The 20539-nt window shown below is 40.1% G+C and overlaps 1 protein-coding gene across 2 annotated transcripts in view; it reads right to left on the bottom strand.

Annotated features, from left to right (window-relative positions):
• The window catches only part of abca2 (ATP-binding cassette, sub-family A (ABC1), member 2), a 119076-nt gene extending 101636 nt beyond the window's left edge, over positions 1 to 17440 (bottom strand). For both annotated transcript variants that reach the window (XM_036598436.1, XM_036598437.1), the window contains exon 1: positions 17190 to 17440. In XM_036598436.1, the coding sequence (XP_036454329.1) occupies positions 17190 to 17255 (66 nt within the window). In that variant the 5' untranslated portion in view covers positions 17256 to 17440. The remainder of the gene's footprint in view (positions 1 to 17189) is intronic.
• Positions 17441 to 20539: the final 3099 nt, after the last annotated feature.

Here is a 20539-nt window from a genome sequence, read left to right as displayed (position 1 = left end):
TCACCCAGGCCCTGAAGCAGCAGTGCATCCCCACACTATGACACTACTGTGCAATGCTGTGTTAGCTTTACGCCAGATGTGACTGGAACCCTGTCTTCCAAAGAGTTCCACTTTCATCTCCACAGAACATTATTCTGAAAGACTTGGGGGTCATCAAGATGCTTTTCAGACAAGCCTTTATGTTTCCCTTGGTTAGCAGTGGTTTTCGCCTTGCAACTTTCCGATGGATACAATTTTTGTCTCTTTCTAATAGTGGAATCATGAACGCTGATCATATCTGAAGCAAACATGGCCTACGGTTCCTTAGATGTTCGTCCGGGTTCTTTTGTGACTTTCTGGACAAGTTGTCACTGTGCTGTTGGAGGTCGGCTGAGCTTTGTGGTTTGCTTAGTCCCCTTAGAAATGGTATTGCACAATAAGGACATCATACCAAATGGCTATATGTGTGTTGCAATTTCTGGTTCTTATCAGCACCATTATTAGGAAATCTTAAGCCGGATTAGTTTTCCATAGGGAGGTGAGGTAATGCCAGTTTACCAGAGGACGTGTAATGTTTACGACCGCTTCGATAAGAAATCTCAGTAAAAACCACATGGGAGTGGCATGACCTGAGATAGGAATGGCTACTCGATTTACGCACTGTTCATTCCAGATATGAGTTATAACCACATAAAACCATTCTGTTTACCCTGACCATCTGTTGGTTTGGGCTTGGGAATTCCCAGCTAACAGTCAACTTCACTGCATAAAATCAAACTTTTTCCTGTAATTTCTATGTGTTGAGTTGTACACATGAGGTAGGACAGTAACGCCACCCATCTGCTTGAGTTTCGCCACAGAGAACAAAAGTAAGTGCTTCTTTGAGACTCCATACTTAAGGAACTCCTTTTTTACAGAATATGACAGCAGTTTTACAGACATGTTGATTAATTCTGAGCTCATTTCTAGCACTCGTTTTATAAAAGGTAAAAGGCATTGGAATCTTTATTGATGCAGGAGTGGACAGTCTGACATAACTGACATGGTGCATTCGGACTGGACTAAAATCAGAGTAATGCTGGTAAAAATTGCATTACCCTACATCCTCATGTAAAACTAATCCCTTTCAAATAAGGCTTTGCTAAGTTTTTCTCTAATGCATCAAATCAAACCACTCTGAATGAACATAGTTTACATCTCAACGATTAAATTATGCAGGTTTCATTTCTTTTTAACCCTTGTGTGGTGTTCAGGTCTGTGGGACCCATTTTCAATGTTTACCAAAAGAAAAAATCATGCGATTTATTATTATTTCAACCTCAGATTCATTGCTTTTGCTCATTTTCTGTGAAGAATATATAAAATAACACATTTTGAATGACTTCACTCTGTTCACCCCCCACACATTTATATTACACATGTGGTGTTGGCTGAACCCGCAGGGAAAAAAAAAGTGTGGAGGTGTTGTTTTCCTTCACTCTGTTCTCCTCCTACATGGCCTGCTGTTAGTGTGTGTGTGTCTGTGTGTGTATGTGTTTGTATATGTGTGTGTGCGTGTGAGGGTGGACAACATGGACAGGCTGCTGACTGGCTACAGCTGCTAAAGGAGAATCCTGTGCTGGCCACTTGTGATATTTTAAACATCTGGTATTTTTACATAAATTGTTATGGCTGTATTGATTAAAAAAATAATAATAATGCAGTGGGTCCACCAGACCACTGAGTACCAAACACATCAACACCACACAAGGGTTAATGTATGTTTGGGACGCCTGCTGTAAAACTTTATTCAATACCAGTGATTTTAATGAGGAACTGGTCATGAGAAGTACATAGTTTCTGCTTCATTTCTGTTTTCACCACTGTGTAAAATTGTTTTTTGAATTCTGGTTCCTCTCAAGGTTTCTTTTTCATGCCATTACAGGGCGTTGCTGCCGTCAGTTTACTTATTACAGCCTGTAAAGTGTTAACAAGTGACGTCTATTGTGAAAAGCACTATAAAACTGCACTGTTCTGGAACAGTGGAAATGTTAATATAGTTCCCGCAAAACAACTGTCCCACTGTACTTAAGGTTACTGTTTACATCAGTATCCATGCACATCAACATACCATATAACTCAAGATACTGCCCCTTTGTTTCACAAATGTCACCATTTATCCTTCTGCTGCTAAAAGTCGTCACTCATTCAAAACTGAATGAATGCCCTTATAGAAAACACCCATATTCCAAAGTCTTTTCTCAATTAGCCCTATGTGATTTTCAATGGTTCTTTAGTTCAAACCCATTTTCAATGAATATCCTTTCCAAAGTAATTGAATATATTTTGTTTCATCCATGAATGACTTGCTCTCTTCCCCCTAAGGCCAGATCCTTGGGTTTGGACGGAGTGCCGCAGTGGAGCACTGCACATTTACAGTCTGCTGAACCAACATTTCCGAGTATTAAATATTTCTCCTGGATCTGCTGCGTTCATTTTCATCATCGGAAACGAGGCCCATCAAACTCAGCCAACTTCTCTTTTGCTGATTCATCGCTCTGATAGGAATTATACTATTTTGGAAAGTAAATATGAAATCCCCATTTACAGAAAGAGCAGAAACACAATTATTTTAAGTAGATCTTCTATCATATCTGTTATCAAGGCGTTCTCCAGCGTCCAATGGGACAAATAGGAATCTGTCTAAGTCACATGAGACTGTAGTTTCTGTTTTAGCGAAAGCCTGAACCTCTCTCACTGTGGAGTCTGCCCCAAACAGATGATCTGTATCACAATGTATAACTGCATATGTGCCCATATCACTTTGATACATTGTAATACGATGTAATAAGAATGAGTTATACAGGATGTCCCTCAGACCATGCACAATGCAACCTATTCATCTCCAGTCAGTCAGTTTTTATTCCTCTTTTTATATCCTTATTTTTGTATTTATTCCTTAGTTAATAATTCATATTTTCTCTTGAATATTTAGAAACAGTCTTACGTATTTGTAGAGGTGGGCGATATGGCAAAATGTATCACAATACTTCAGGAAGTTTTTTTATGATATAAGATGTGTCACAATATATATTTTTTCTGACATAGAACAATCAAAGTAGTGCCACATTGCTGAACTTCCCTCCTCTGCTATCACTGCAGACTGGCAGGGACACCTACAGAGTAGCCTGTTAATGAAGTAATGTTCTTTTTATTTGAGGGTTGGTCCATTTCATAGGGCAAGATTTCAACCACTACCCCTTGTAACTCAGTTCCAAGGGGGAAGGTGACACTTGAAAACAAGGGGTAGGAGTAAAAATAAGAAATGGGATTGGGCCCAAAATTAACCACATCAAATACAGTAGAAGAACAATAGAAACTCCAATATTCCATATTTTTCAATAGAGCAGTGACAGAATATTCTGTCAACAGCAGTGTAGTGCCTGATGTTGGAATAAAAGCTGAAATCACTACTGGATTGAAAAATATTTACATGAGTTAAAAACACTTTATAGGACAGCACAGTGGACAACACCCTCACCACAAAAACAGGATGGCCACTCTTATACCAGTAATGCCTTCACTATGGCAACATTCACGCGGATGACGTGACCACTGCTATTTACACCAGTTCACCTCTGAGTCAAGGAACGTTATTTTTTCAGCACCAACATGCAAATGCAGCATTAGGCACTGAGAGGCCTTACGTTAGCCTAGCAAATCAGTGTCTGATGCTAACAGGTAGCAGCCTTTTTAATAAGCCACATGACGCAATAGCAACTGTTCAGAGACATTACATCAGTCTTTTAAAGCATGCTGGAGTATCTGCCATCTCTCTGGTGAGATCACTGCAAAAACTCTCCCCAAACACACACACACACACACACACACCAGCATGCACACACACTTCCATTAGCATTTACAGTTAGCATGTATAATTCACATGACTGGCATTCGACTCTCTTGCAGTTTCCCCAGATATAAGAGCACTGCTGAGGCTGCATCTTGACCCTGCTCTCCTTCTCTCTCCCTCTCTCTCTCTCAATCTGTCTCTCTCCCACTCCATCTCTATGTCCCTCTCATTCTCTTTCTCTGAATGTATCTGCCTCTTTATCTCTTTCTCAATGTGTCCTCCCTCAGTCTCACTCTCTCTCACACACCCTTCTCTCTGTCTTTCTCTCTCTCTAACTCATGCTCTCTGCCTGTCTGCCTCTCTTAGTGTTTCTTTCTGTTTCTTATTCTCTCTCCCTCATTCAGTCTCTCTCTTTCTTGCTCTCCCAGTCTGTCTTAGTTTCTCTCTTAATTTCTCAGTATCTCTCTCTCTCTTTCTAGCTCTCACTCTCCCTCTCTCTCTCTCTCTAGTCTCCATAGATACTCAGTCAGCTCTGCCCGGCTGTGCCTCAGCCAATCACTCAGGGACTGGAGCTCAGAGGAAGTAGGTCAGCGTGTGTTGCGCTGTGTTAGAATAAGGTAATGGCAGACAGCAGCAACAGAGCAGAGCAACATCAGGCCTGCGTTTTCACCAACATCCAGCCGTCAGCTCGCTCTCTGGAGACAGGACCCCAGAGCACTGTAAATAGTATTACACCACACAGGGCGGAGATAGAATGAATGTGTGAATATGCACACTGTATATGTGTTTACAGTACTGTGCAAAAGTCAGAGACCACTCTTCATTTAACTATTTTCATTTTCAGGTCAAAACAGCCATTAAGTTCATTCATTTTTCAGTGTTAGAAGAAAAGCAAAAAAACACATATTTAATTGAAAATTACACAGAAGCCTTAACAACTAAATATATCTTTGCTATCGATCTATTTAAAAAAATTCTCAATTTTTTGCAACTTTTATTTTTCTACATTATTAGCCACGTAATCCGTTAATAATCTAACTAATTGCTCAATCTGTATAGAACATGTCCATGTATACACCTCAATCGGAGTAGACTAGTCTGACTGAGGCCATTCGGAATACAATTTCTATCCGATTGATCGAGGTGAGTAATCCTATAAATAATCCATTAAATAGAAGAATAATATCCATGTAAACACCTGCATCTGATTACATTCCCAATCTGAAAGTTTAAGTACGTTCTGAGCATGTGCATCACGTCATAGTGAAAGTTTATAACGTTCAACATGGCGGAGCAGAAACTGGTCTGCAGAGGAGACGAAGTTTATGCTCTGATCTTTAAAAGACGGCGGTGGGACGGGCGTCCAGTTTATGTGTCTCAGATCATGACGTCTTCCTCTCGGCCTTCTTTAATAAGGACATGTGAAGGACGTTTTCCTGAGTCTGACATCATTTTAAAGTCATTAAAAACACAAACTCACTGCTCACTGCTGCTCATCTCACTCTGACTGGACTCACATGATGCTCGTTGTCATGGTAACATCTATACTAATTGGTACTCTACGCATGCGCATCATTTTGGATCAGACTACTTGTAGTCTGCATGTAAATGGAGATTTTCATCAGACTGTTGAGCAGAGTGACAATATAAACACCTCAGTCTGAATCTATAATCAGAATGTATCCAATCGGATTGGCAATAATCTTTGCATGTAAACAGCCATTTGAGCACAGCAGCTGCCTTTTATTCTGTGTGAAAATTTCAACACGAATGGACCATTAGAAATATTCCTAAATCCCGTTACATTAACTTTTAAAAAAGTTCAGAATGTTTAGCTTTCTGCTGTAAACTGGACTCTGGAGTGGCCAGTTTGTCGTTCTGGGAACTTGTACTTGTACTTACCAACTTTCAAGATAGCCTCTATCAAAAAAAATCACCAATGCTGAAGATATATTTAGTTGTCGAGGCTTCTGTGTAAGTTTCAGTTAAATATGTGTTACACATCCTTAAATGTACACTCATCCTAATTGCTTTGGCAGCATCCATACTGCCTTTTGTTAGATCCAAAGATCTTATTTAGATTCATCAGCCCACAAAACCTGGTCCACATCTCCAGTTTCGGCGTTCTAGTGCAAGTTTTCTTCTTTTCTGTATTCTTTTTGTCAGTGAGGCTTCTTGACAGCTCCACATCCTTTCAGACTCATAGTGCTGATGTACGGAAACACCTGTGGATCTTTCTCTAAGATGAGAGTTTTAAGTGCTGTTTATCTCATGGGGACAGTTTTGGTGTCTACCAGGTCTTGCATGGTTGTTAGGAGTCTCATTTTCTCTGTATCGTTTAATCATTTTTTGAACTCTTGTTTGAACCTGTTTTTTTTACTTCTTTCCCTTTGATTTTACTGTTTATGCAAGTTGCTTATTTTACATCTAATGTCCTCAGAAATATCTTCTGAAAAATACATAACTTGTGCTTAATATGCGTTGTGATGGGAAATGAAATAATTGAAGGGTGGTCTCTGACTTTTGCACAGTACTGTGTGTAAACTCAAGTGTGCGTATGTGTCCATACACCTATATGTGTCTCCATTATATTAAATTATTTAATTAATTCTTCTTCAGCGTTATCAGCACTACTGCTGACAAGCATTCCTTTCATTGCTTTACAAACCAAAGTAATAACTATTCAGGCCAATGAATCGTATCAGAGAGAGATGAGGCAGTTTGTAAAGAGCACAGTATGAAAAAACCTGAGAGTGATTAAATGTGTCACGACGGTGCACACGCATCTAAAACTGATCAAATGAAGATCATGACAAAGCAAGATTTCCCAGCAAGGTAAACAGTTACGGTCTGAATGTAGGTCAGTGTCAGCCCGGCGATCAAACCTCGTTAAATTTAGAGACGTTTTATGTTAATGCCTTGTAACAATGGCACAGCTACTCTCTTATTAGCCGTCAGACACAGCGTCCGCGTGACACTGCAGTAAAACACTCAGAACACCGGCTCTATAAAGCTGTCACCCACTATCCAAACAGCCACACTGCCGGCACCCGAGCTCACTCTCTGGGAAATGAAGAGGCTGATAAATCATTAACTCGTCCTTCAATCATAACACAATGTCTTTCTGATGCATCAGATATTCCAAATTAAATACTCAACTTACACCTACAGAACCAGCACGCAAGACTAGATGTCACCAGAGATAACAAAGGCATGGCCTGATTTGATAGTATTAAGAGACAAGGTAAGAAATTCTGTGGAAAGTGCAGATTCTAAACTAATCCATGCCAAGCCTGGAGTTTTTTTTAATATGATTTGAATCTGATGAAAAGTTATTGTCGTACGTACAGTCTTGGTCCCACTTTATATTAAGTGTCTCTAATAACTGTGTAGTTACATATGAATAACATATGCAACAACAATGTAACTACTAATTATTTAGTCACTGTTACAGATGGATTACAGAAGTACACCTTATGTAATTATACATGCGTATCAACTTCAGTTTTGCCTCATGTAATTACACAAGTGTATCTTAATAGTTGTAACAGCCTATTCTCTCTCATGCAATTACAAAAGGGTAAGAACATAAATGTAATTACAACTGTAATCAGACTGAAACAGCAGTTTTCTTTCAGAAGATTTTTTTTCAGCAGTAAAAGGAAATATGTAATAACTTACATTAAGACATTACTTACACTGTATCTTCTAGCTTTCCTGACATTTAGCTAGCATTTAGGTTGCTAGTGCTGTGACACTGTAACCAGTTTCAACTTTAGACCAGTCTGTAATGTGACAGAACAGCAGACGTCCCCTTATCTTAAAATGTAACTTTTATGACATTAATTAAATGTGTTGCATTTCCCCAAAGCAACGTCTATATTACCACTCCATTATTACACAGTACCTACATAAAAACTACACAGGAACTGTCCAGTTATTTTAAACTGTAACTATAACAGGAAAGTTCATGTGTAGAAGACACACTTGTGTGATTACATGAGGCAAAACTGAAGTTGATACACGTTTAATTACATAGGCTGTACGTCTGTAATCCATCTGTAACATTGACTAAATCATCAGTAGTTACATTGTTCTTGCATATGTTTTTCACGTGTAACTACACAGTTATTAGAGACATTTAATATGAAGTGGGACTGCCTTGTTTTGCACCCTTTACACTTCCTGCCACGTGTTTGTCATGTTTTGACATCAAAACAAACAGAAAAATGTTAAAAGTGCACACTTGAACCTGATCATACAGAATGTAAATGAAATATAAACGTAGTTCCCTCTGTAACTCATGTAATTACATTCAAATAACAGAAAAATGTCAACAATAACTCTGATATAGTTTTAACAGTCAAAGACTCTCTTGGAGAGTTATTCTTTATATACCCTACAAATCGTCTTAGAGCAAATGTGTGTTTACTCTTCTTCTTTTTACTAACGTCCTCCTGCAAGAATGAATATTAACAATAACCCCGACAATATGATGTTAATGTAAAAGAAAAATAGCAAACAATCAAATTTACACAATTTTCCACTTATCCCATATACAGTCAATCAGACAAGATTTCTTTGGTGTCTGAAGTTAGCTTCAAGGCTACAAGGCTAATGTAGCCAACAAATAATGGAAGTTTTTCAGTAAGCCATCTGTTAACATTCGCATGCATCTGATTACGTGGCTTCTGACACTGTATTACATACTATTACATATAAAAAAGAAAGTTCAGACACATTTCAGGCTGTTCAGGTCATCTTTGCAATGTGATGCTTGTGCCCACGCCTAGGCCCGTCACGATTATTACACAATCACCTGACTGCAGTTATTTTATCTGATGACAATTATTTTCCACTGTTGTTAGCTTTCGCAATCATATGCTTATGTTGCAACAAACAGGATGTTCATTTTCACCAGCTGGTTGGAGGCAAATACATGTAAATAAAATGAAGCAGGGAACACATTTATTGAGACATTTTAGGGGTCTTACAAAAACAGCGAAAGTTCTAACTTCTAACTGGTGTTATAAAACCTTTAGAGGGCAGCAGTGAGTCATGTTTGTTTATTTAATGATTGTTAATAACGCCTTTAGAGGGCAGCAGTGAGTCACGTTTGTTTATTTGATGTTTGTTAATAACGCCTTTAGAGGGCAGCAGTGAGTCACGTTTGTTTATTTGATGTTTGTTAATAACGCCTTTAGAGGGCAGCGATGAGTCACGTTTGTTTATTTGATGTTTGTTAATAACGCCTTTAGAGGGCAGCAGTGAGTCACGTTTGTTTATTTGATGTTTGTAATAACGCCTTTAGAGGGCAGCGATGAGTCACGTTTGTTTATTTAATGTTTGTTAATAACGCCTTTAGAGGGCAGCAGTGAGTCACGTTTGTTTATTTAATGTTTGTTAATAACGCCTTTAGAGGGCAGCGATGAGTCATGTTTGTTTATTTGAGCTCTAGCTCTACCTGTCATCAGCTGGGGGCTACTAAGGACCTTTTCAGACTTGTCCCAAATACCTGTGCCCCGGACCGATTCTGGGCTCGTTTGGAGGAGGGGCTCATTATTGCTGATTTGCTTTCACAAACAAGAATTCCATCAGAACCGTGGATCGATCGTGCAACTCCATACGTCACTTTTCAGGTCTACAAAATGGTAATCACTGGCTTCACCCGTTTGCTACTTTTTTTTTTCTCCTTGGACAAAACACTCGAGTGGAACGACTGAGAGCTTTTGTGAGTTGTGGCCATTTGCACTTAAATGCCTTCTTCACTCCACCTATCTATGAGGCATTTCGTCGCCCCCACGGTCCACGACAATCCTTTCCCCACCATCACAAAAAAGGGAAGTGACACGATCAGCCAAAGCAGTCACGTTACAAAATGAAGCAATCACACCACCCTACATGTGGTGCCGGGAGCGGAGAGCTTCCCCACGCACAGCAGATCACACCAGAGTTCACTGGAAACAAACCCCAGACCACAGATTTCAGGAGGATCAGAGAAAACAGCTTTCACATTTGCCCAAACATAGTAAGTAAGGGGTCCTGGGTCTGGAAAAAATGCCCTAAGTATCGACAGTAGGAAGCGAGATCAGGCAATTCGGCTACTTAAGGCCTGTTACTTTAACAGTTGCATGCAATGAACAAAAACAACAATTACATTGTTAATAATGATTAATTGCCAAACAATTATTATGTCTGGGATAATCTACTAGATCAGGCATAATCAATAACCATAATTCAGTTAGAAATGCATTGAGGGTGGCCCTCAATTATGTAGCCGAGCAATGGGTAAGGGGCAAACTACTCCATTAACCTAAAGTGTTGTGCATAGACTATTATTTTCCACTGTTGTTAGCTTTCGCAATCATATGCTTATGTTGCAACAAACAGGATGTTCATTTTCACCAGCTGGTTGGAGGCAAATACATGTAAATAAAATGAAGCAGGGAACACATTTATTGAGACATTTTAGGGGTCTTACAAAAACAGCGAAAGTTCTAACTTCTAACTGGTGTTATAAAACCTTTAGAGGGCAGCAGTGAGTCATGTTTGTTTATTTAATGTTTGTTAATAACGCCTTTAGAGGGCAGCAGTGAGTCACGTTTGTTTATTTGATGTTTGTTAATAACGCCTTTAGAGGGCAGCAGTGAGTCACGTTTGTTTATTTAATGTTTGTTAATAACGCCTTTAGAGGGCAGCAGTGAGTCACGTTTGTTTATTTAATGTTTGTTAATAACGCCTTTAGAGGGCAGCGATGAGTCATGTTTGTTTATTTGAGCTCTAGCTCTACCTGTCATCAGCTGGGGGCTACTAAGGACCTTTTCAGACTTGTCCCAAATACCTGTGCCCCGGACCGATTCTGGGCTCGTTTGGAGGAGGGGCTCATTATTGCTGATTTGCTTTCACAAACAAGAATTCCATCAGAACCGTGGATCGATCGTGCAACTCCATACGTCACTTTTCAGGTCTACAAAATGGTAATCACTGGCTTCACCCGTTTGCTACTTTTTTTTTTCTCCTTGGACAAAACACTCGAGTGGAACGACTGAGAGCTTTTGTGAGTTGTGGCCATTTGCACTTAAATGCCTTCTTCACTCCACCTATCTATGAGGCATTTCGTCGCCCCCACGGTCCACGACAATCCTTTCCCCACCATCACAAAAAAGGGAAGTGACACGATCAGCCAAAGCAGTCACGTTACAAAATGAAGCAATCACACCACCCTACATGTGGTGCCGGGAGCGGAGAGCTTCCCCACGCACAGCAGATCACACCAGAGTTCACTGGAAACAAACCCCAGACCACAGATTTCAGGAGGATCAGAGAAAACAGCTTTCACATTTGCCCAAACATAGTAAGTAAGGGGTCCTGGGTCTGGAAAAAATGCCCTAAGTATCGACAGTAGGAAGCGAGATCAGGCAATTCGGCTACTTAAGGCCTGTTACTTTAACAGTTGCATGCAATGAACAAAAACAACAATTACATTGTTAATAATGATTAATTGCCAAACAATTATTATGTCTGGGATAATCTACTAGATCAGGCATAATCAATAACCATAATTCAGTTAGAAATGCATTGAGGGTGGCCCTCAATTATGTAGCCGAGCAATGGGTAAGGGGCAAACTACTCCATTAACCTAAAGTGTTGTGCATAGACCACTAAAGTGGTCGCCATTCTGTAGTCAGGATTATGGCCATAATAGAAACTCTGGGTCAAATCTGGATTTTTCTATGGCAAAAATAAAGGTTACTTTCAAAAAGTGCCGCTCCTGCACCCATGCTTAACAAAATGGTCCCAAATTGGATACCGTCTTTATCCTAAGTACATTTCTTCCGAATGTTACTTAAACCTCTGAATTGTGAGGTCGTCAAGGAGCCGAAATATGAATTTTGCTGCACAATAAATTGACATCATAAGACAGAAAAGCACAAAAAATACCCACACAATCTAGCAAGCTTTATCAAGCTGTGGCAGTTATCTGGCTTTGGCAGGAACAGAGTACAAACGAGGAACAGCTGATGCTATTATATAATAGTGTTGTTATTAAAGTTTGGCAGTGGTTTTACTTTCGTGCTACATCATTTCAGTGTACAAGAGTGTTACCTTGCTATTAGCATGAATGCAGCAATGTTCACTCTTTAATGACCTTGTAATTCAGAGGATCCAGTGACATTTAGCGGAAAAATATACGTAGGACAAAACATATCAGGATCATAATCTTTTTGTGCTCCTCACTGCATGATTGTGGTGTTTTTTCCCATTCATTTCTGCCACAGAGAAATCCAGCTTAGCAGTTACTAATACGGGCAAGATGCTGACTGCAGAATGATGCACGGCTTCAGAGTTCTGTTGACTAATGACAAGAAAGACGCTGCTGTTGCGCCAAAGACTCTCATGCTGGCACTCCACATCTCAAACATGGTGTGAAGAAACAAAGAAAACAGCAGGATCTCCTCCATTCAGCGTCTGGAGCATGGCTGCTGCTGCTGCCAGCGTTCGCTGACTTGCCAGTTCCTGAAGCCAAACTGCAAAGCCCTCAGCCTCCTGAACCCAACGTGCCTGATTAAACTGGCCCTGTGACGTAGCTGGAGCTAATCTTACAGGGGTGATCCTTTCCTCCAGGGATTCTGAAACACAATCAAACAGAGCGCTACTGGCGCTAAAGATAGCTCACAACAGGACCCACAGTATATACTGCAAGTGCTGAATCAGGGAAAGTAGGGCAACTGGAGTAATTGGGCGTCTTGAGGAACAGATATTGTTTGGAGAATCTGGCAAAGCTAAAGCTGAAGCTGTGCGATGTGCCAGTCTCAAATTGGTATAGGTCTGTCATGACTACCCAAATAAAGACACTAAAAACCTTCATAATTAGCCTGTTTTATGATAAGCACAGTTGTTATAATGCTAAATTCTATGGGATTTTCAATGTTATGTTAGCGCCAATGGTGGTGTACCTCTACTTGTCATGAAAATGTAATATGTTGGGGTTCAACCCCCCACCGAAGAATGAAAACAGTCAACAGAGGAAAGGGAATATGCAAAAAAACTTCTGAAAAGTGAAATGCATGAAAGTAGAGTTTCATTGGATAAACATCTATTGGCAGATCACTCACTTACTCAATGACTAATGCAATTAATAGGGACAGTCCTGACCTGGTAGACCAATCTACCCCATAGACTTCTAACAGAAGTTCCACTTCCATCTTTCTCAGCATCAAAGATTCGTTCCATCACTGTAGACTCTGAAGGAAAAAGCAGACTGAGTAGTTTTAAAACACTATTCAACAGCATTCAGCATGTTTGCTTTGCTATCATTTACAGCACAGCTCACATCCAGTTTATGCTGAAGTTATGAACATTAATATTCAATATCAATCTGTCCTTCTCAGCAACTCTGGAGTTATAGTTCCATCCTACTCTGCTGGCAAGCGATCAGGCTACTTAGAGATTAAATGCTTGGAATGAGTCAGGCCTGCGATTCCAGCGCACTCCATGAGCCAAGAACCATGAAAAAGAATACCTCTCCTCACTTCAAAACACTGTGGCATTAATCATGAGATGTAGCACCTACAGATGACGTAGCGCCTGGCCAGGGCTTTAATATGCGGTTTGCTGATATGAAAAGTGGACAATCTGAATATGTTATTCTGGACATGACCAGAGCTGCCAGCTTGCATTCAAAATATTACTGGAAAAGCTAGCGCTGGTCAGATATCATCTATACCGTTACTGGTGCATCATAACAACATTATTACTGTTATTATTACTTTAAAGATGATGTAGCACCTGGCCAGGGCTATAAAATGCGGTTTGCTGATATGAAAAGTGGACAATTTGAATATGTTATTTTGGACATGGCAGGAGTTGCTGGCTTGCATTCAAAATATTGCATGCATATAATAAAGCATCTAATGAGGAAATGACAACATTCAGATCAGACACACACCCAACAGCTGCTATTCTTCTGAATGGAGAACATCTGTTTGTAATAAGCTGTTTTATAATAAGTGTTTATAGTCATATAGACTCTAAGCAATACTATATCATACCGCAGTCAATATATTTGTGTATATCGGAAGCACTTAAAAATAAAGCTTGTTCAAACCTTTCAATGTTTTCTATTAGTTACATACAAAAATGCCTGTTTTCCTCCCGTCCCCCTCCCTTCACCCCCCCACCCCCAACCCCAATACTGCCACAGTAACGCGAGTGCTGGTTACGGACATTCTCATCAATAATCTATGAGTGCTGTTCAGCCTCTGGGAAGTAGAAGTTTTGTTTTAATTAGGTCTTCGCAATACAGACGAAATAAACTGCAATTACTCTGAAAGGGATATACTTCAAAAATAACAACGCAGCCGAGCGAATGCCTGATCTTATTCACTGTGGCTACAGCTGAAACAATCATTCGACACTATCGATAATGTCAACACTAAAAAAGTAAATATTCCCATTGTCGGTTTTCTGTTTAATTTTTCAACGTGACGTCTAACCCAGAGTGAGTTAACGACTTAACCTGAAGAGGGCAGTAATTCACTTAAAATGACTGAACATTCAGCAGCTTGTTACATACAACAGCTAGCAAACCACGTAAAACTGGTTAATTAGCTTAAAATACTTGTAAAATGCTTGTTTTGTAAACGTTTTGTAAAGTTTGTAACATGGAAAAAATGCCGACCACTCGTCCTGGAAACCTGTTCAGACAGAGCTTGTCTAGTAAACTAGCAAAATTAAAATGTTAAACCAGTTAAGTGATGCTGTAACATGAAGAGCTAAAACATTGATCTGCATATTTATTATTATATCACTTAATTTTACTTTTGCTCATTACTTACTGTAGCTCAAAATTATAAACGGGCCTAAACAATAATATATATCTTGTGATATATTTTGTTAAATATGTGTTAACATATTTCTTGTGTTTTTCCCTGAAATATGATATATGATTTTGAAATATGAATATGATATATGATATGAAAAACAGTCAATTATTTTTACATATCTCTTTTTCAACCTCTCTTTATCCCTCAGAATTCAACCATTTTTGTTGCTGTGCCTTTAAGACTGATATACTGTATGCAGACCATCTCTGTTCTGATTGGCTGTACTGAATTGTGCCTCATTCCAAAAGCAATGCAGGCTAAAACACTCCTTATAACTTCAACATGAAATACCTGGGGCTAAACTGCTGTAGACTAAATGCATTGGTTTTTGTGACATCACAAAAATGATGAATTCAAAATGGTCTGTTTTTGCAGGTTAATATAGACATGTTGGCTGTATAAAGTGTGAATGAGGGGTGGTTTAAACTATTAACATGCTACATCTTTTATTTTAGTAAACTGAGGAAAGTGAAACTTTCCATGATATGGGCTCTTTAAAAGCAAAATGTAATACGCTGTGCTTAACTGGACACAGACGGGCTGTTTATAACACACCTGTTTTGAAAGTGCATAATAGGTTTTCATATTAATACTGATGTGCTAGATGCACTGAAGAGTGTGAAAAGTAGATACTATAATAACCAACCCTCCTCATATTCTGCTTTTGCTTTCTGTAAACAAAGATTACAGTGTGGAGGTCCTTCCGTGTTCCTATCAGACTACTCAGCTGTCCATACACACATAAGGACAAACAACAACGTCAGCCTCTTACTTGGTCTAAACACCGAAAGCCCTTTTGCCTTCGAACAAAGGTTCTGTGCTCATCAGAACACGAACACTATGTGACGCTGCCTTTGTCTCAGATCAGCTAAAGACTGAGGCTACAGCGGAGGCTCTCACTCGAGTCCTTGGAAACCCCAAAGTGGTCCACATTTTTGTCCTGTGCCAAGTCTTGGATAACAATAACACATGATAAACTTTATTTATATACCATCTTTACACAAGATAACGAAGTGCTTCACGGAGGAAATAAAAGACAGCAAAGTTTAAAGGGCCAATATCACGGAAAAACAAATGTTAAACAGTAGTAAACAGTGTTTCCATTCACTCTCAAATCCATACAGCATGGAAACTAAGCTGTTTTCAATTTGTTGTCAAGCCCCACTCATGCCCACTGAAGTAAAGAGTCTTACAGCTAGGGCTGCTTTTGAATGAAGCACAGTACAGGACAGCCACATATATATTTAGATGTATCAAAGGAGGGAAAACAGTCAAGTAAAACTGAATTATTACTATTTTGGCACATGAAATCACACAAATGTTCACCATGACCACCAAGCATTGGCGAGAGGGATATAAAGCCCCCCCAGCACTGGGCTGTGGAGCAGTGGAACTGCATTCTCCTGAATGATGGCGCTCCATCCAGTATCTTTGGGATGAGTTGGATCTGTGAGATCAATCAGTACCTGACTTCACTAATGCTCTCGTGCTTGAATGCAATCAAATCCTCACATTCTTGCATCTAATGTAAAGCCTTCCCAGAGGAGTAGAGTATTCTACTACAGCAAAGGGGGAACAAACTCCTGATTAATACCCATGATTTCAGAAGTAAATTGGATGAGTGGGTGTCTACAAACTTTTGAACAGTTAGAGGAGGACGACACAGCAAAAATCTAATATTTCAGTACGTTTTCACGATACACAATTTGTCATGATATTTATTTTTTCAGGTATCTGATCAGTTGGAACAAAGAAAAAAAGAACCAGTAGTGCTACATTTTAAAAAATGCTACCAAAAACTGTAAAACACAATGATTTTATTCAATATTTTGCATGTGTGTTGCAGTTAAACAGGACTAATTTTGCTCTCTTTATGATGAATCATGCAGTTGGTCAGTGTTCTAAGTACTGAAGATTCGCTTGACATGTTCAGAAAAGCATTGTACGGTATCGTAACATAATTTATCACGATAATGATGTTTATTGCCATATCGCCCAGCCCTAGACTGAAATCAGACAATCATATGAAAGCAAGCTGTGATTTTGTGGATTGTTACATCATTACTTGCTGGGGGTCTCTGAGGATGGGCTCGGGTTAGAGACCAGCCTACAGGTACCTCCATGCTCAATGCAACAATGTTATGCATGTCAGAGCACCGATTTGGTCTACTTGCAGAAGAATAATGAACATGTCAGTTTGGGGTCTTATCATCGCAAGGTGGTCGCTGCCCGTGTGCAACCTGTTAGTGGGCGGCTGCCTGTCTGTTGCTTCAACTTGCTCGAAAACATCACCAAGGCATCTTGTTCCTCCTCCTGCAAAACACCAGCCCATCCGCTGTCCGTCAAAACGGGCACATCCAGCTTTGCTCAAACCATCTTGACACGATTGCAAACCGCAGCTTCTAGATGTCGTGCAAACCGCGCAGGCCGGAGCCTAAAAACACTCACACGCCACCGCTTGGATTCGCGGATGTGGGTGAAAGAGCGCTTACCGGTCCCCTTCGCTTTAGAGAGACGTTTTTCCACAGCAAGAGGTGGAGCTGGTGGAGGAATCCCATGGTTGAGGCTCCCTGGGCGGCTCGCCGTGAACGGATCAGCTGCCGGACTCGCCTGGGTCAGCTCTGCTCCATCCGTCCATCCTTTCTTCACCTTGCTTCAACTGTGTGTGTGTGTGTGTGTGTGTGTGTACGCGAAGCACTCCGAAATGAAACACTCTGGCAGCCGGAGAGCAGTGGGCGGAGACCGAGCAGACTGCCAGCTAGTTGGACGAATCGATTCCGAAGTGAATCGAACGAACCGATTCGCATGTCCGGCTGAGCCGAACGTTTGTTTTGGTAGCGTCTACGCGCTGTTCAGGAAGAAGAAAGTTCAAATTCCAACTTTAATTCACGATTTAATCTCATCACAGACTACCACATTTAATCTCATCACCACGTCGTGATGTATCAGTAGTCTCTCGACGTTAAAGTTGGCTTCCTATTCAAATTTTCCACCTGAAGTCGTGCAGAAGTTACGTTCTGGCGCCATTCTGGCTGTGAGCCGTAGATTCTGTTATGTGCTTAAAATTAGAAGACGTTTATAACATTATTATAAATAACGAGAACGAGAACAAAGTTGACTTGTGAATCAACGAGTCGTCGAATCAGACGTTTCAGTCATTGGAATGGGCAGTTCGAAAGAATCGGTTCGGGCGACTGATTCGAACTCCCTGTTTCCAGCAGCTCATGCTTAAAGCCCAGGCTCAGTTTAGTTTGTGTAAGCCGGTGAGGTAACGAGAGCGCTCACGGTGGCCTGGAGCTGCTTCGGCTGGATCAGTAGTGATGCTGGAGCCTCATCACTCTGCGCCAGAGTGTCTATTTATAGAGAACTACTAGGGGAATGCGGTGTTTGTGTGTGTGTGTGTCGTGTGTGTGTGTGTGTTTGGGGGAGGTCGTCTAGAGCAGCAGGGGTGTGAGATGTCGTCAGTCCTGGAGGGCCACAACACTGCAGAGCATCATTCTGCCTGCCTGTAGCACACCTGCTGGAGCCCATTAGCAGATATTGAAGAAGTGGGTTAGATGTCCCATAGAAGGCCCATATAACACTTAAATTTTTTTTCTCCGCCTGAAGTCCATTTATAACTTTAGTGTGGTCTTGTTCACATGAAACAGTAGCAATTTGTTTTTACATTACTCGTTTCAAACCACTTTATATCTCTTACTGTTTTTGTTACTGTGCCTTTATGACTAATATATGTAAATGATCTCTGTTCTGGTGGCTCAATAGAGCAGTCATTGCTGCAACACTTCTTATAATGTCAACTATAAGGTCTAAACTGCTGTCGCTGAAAACGCAGGTATATGTTAAATGTGAATTGTTGGGTTTGTGACATCACAAAAAACAGTCAATGCAAAACTGCATACTTTCCGTAAATGGACCTTATGTATGGCGACTGTATGATCCGAAAGCTTTGCTGTAAAATTAACATTTACATACTACCTCAAACTCTTCTATTTCTATTTCTATTAGCCCCCTTTTAACCTGTTCTTCAGTGGTCAGGACCCCCATGGACCCTCTCAGAGCAGGTACTATTTGGTTGGTGGATCATTCTCAGCACTACAGTAACACTAATGTGGTGGTGATGTGTTAGTGTGTGTTGTGCTGGTCTGAGTGGATCAGACACAGCAGTGCTGCTGGAGTTTTTAAACACCTCAGTGTCACTGCTGGACTGAGAATAGTCCACCAACCAAAAATATCCAGCCAGCAGCGTCCTGTGGGCAGCGGCCTGTGACCAGCGGCCTGTGACCACCATGCAGAGAAACAGATGGACTACAGTCTGTAATTGTAGAACTACAAAGTGCACCTATATAGTAAGTGGAGCTGATAAAATAGACAATGAGCATAGAAACAAGGAGGTGGTCATAATGTTATGCCTGATTGGTGTAGATATACACACATCTCTTTGTGGCCAAAAACTCAAAAAGACTTACTTATTGGGTTTTGATATTAAGGTTAGGATTAAGTGGGAATAATATACTATCAATTGTAAAATAAAATGTAGCATGACAGTAATCTTAGAAATGTCATTTTCTAGTTGTTGTAATAATAAGAAGAAGAACAAGAAGAAGTGGTCTGTATTTATATTGCACTTTGCACAGCAATATAGACCTAAGTAAAGCATTCGAAAGATAAAACCGCTAAGCTCTAAATATAATTAACAGCGCACATACAAACAACAGGAGTAAATGAGCCACAGTGCTGGAGACATACAAACAAATAAAATCAAATGTTTTTAATCTAGGTTTAAAACCACCCATAGAACTTTTATTTTTAATACTGTTTAGGAGCTATCACCAGCTGTAACCTACGTCTCATCCTCTGATTGGTGTGATACATTAATTTATGCACCATTTAAACAGCTCTAAGTCGTGTGCAGTAGGGCTTTGATGTTAATTGATAACAAACTCTGACAATGCGTTCAGTGTGATTAGACTATGTGATATCGGCCAGGGCTGGACCAGATGTTGCATGGATATTTGGGGAGATTTCTAGAGCTTTGAGCCATAAGCTGAGGGATTGCAGAGTGACATCACTATTGCAAGGACATTAGATGCTTGAGGCTTACAGGAGCTGTTTGTATTTGCAGTGCAGAGCATGTCCTGTTCGGCTTCTGCTTCAGGTCACAGGTAATCACCTGTTATCTGTTATGCAGGACCTTACCTGTTCATTAGGGCTCTCTCTCTCTCTCTCTCTCTCTCTCTCTCTCCCTCTCTCTCGCTCTCTTAGTCTTAAATATATATATATGTATATATATATATATATATATATATATATATATATATAGTGATATATACAACATACAGACAAAGTATATATATATATTCAACAGAATGCAATGATTTGCGAATCTCATAGACCCATATTTTATTCACAATACAACATAGAACACGTCAGATGTTGAAAGTGAGACATTTTACTATTTCACGAAAAATATTAACTCACTCTTTCTACTGGATGGTGTTTGGTACAGAGCACTGTTTGAATGTTGAACATAAGTTTTTTGTACATTTTAGGAATAGAGATGAAGCAGCAGTTGACCCCTATGAGGTGATGGAAAATTTTGTATTGTTTACCAGCTCCCCCTAGTGGCCATAGGTAATTCTACAATAGCTCCCTCCAGGCTGGTGGCTCTTAAGTCCCTTTTCTCTGCTCATTATTAACTGCTTAACTGCTCCGTGATCAGGTGTGTTATAGGAGAGAAATCAGTTGTAAATAAAGTACATTTAAAAGGACACAATTAGGTTTGTGTTTGTTTCGTGCATTTCCAGGACAAAAAGGGGAAAACTGGCCTAACCTTCATGCC

This window comes from Colossoma macropomum, unplaced genomic scaffold (assembly GCF_904425465.1).
Source record: "Colossoma macropomum unplaced genomic scaffold, Colossoma_macropomum, whole genome shotgun sequence".
Taxonomy (NCBI): Eukaryota; Metazoa; Chordata; class Actinopteri; order Characiformes; family Serrasalmidae; genus Colossoma; species Colossoma macropomum.
The sequence above is the reverse complement of the archived record's forward strand: the minus strand, read 5'-3'. Positions and strand labels throughout refer to the sequence as shown.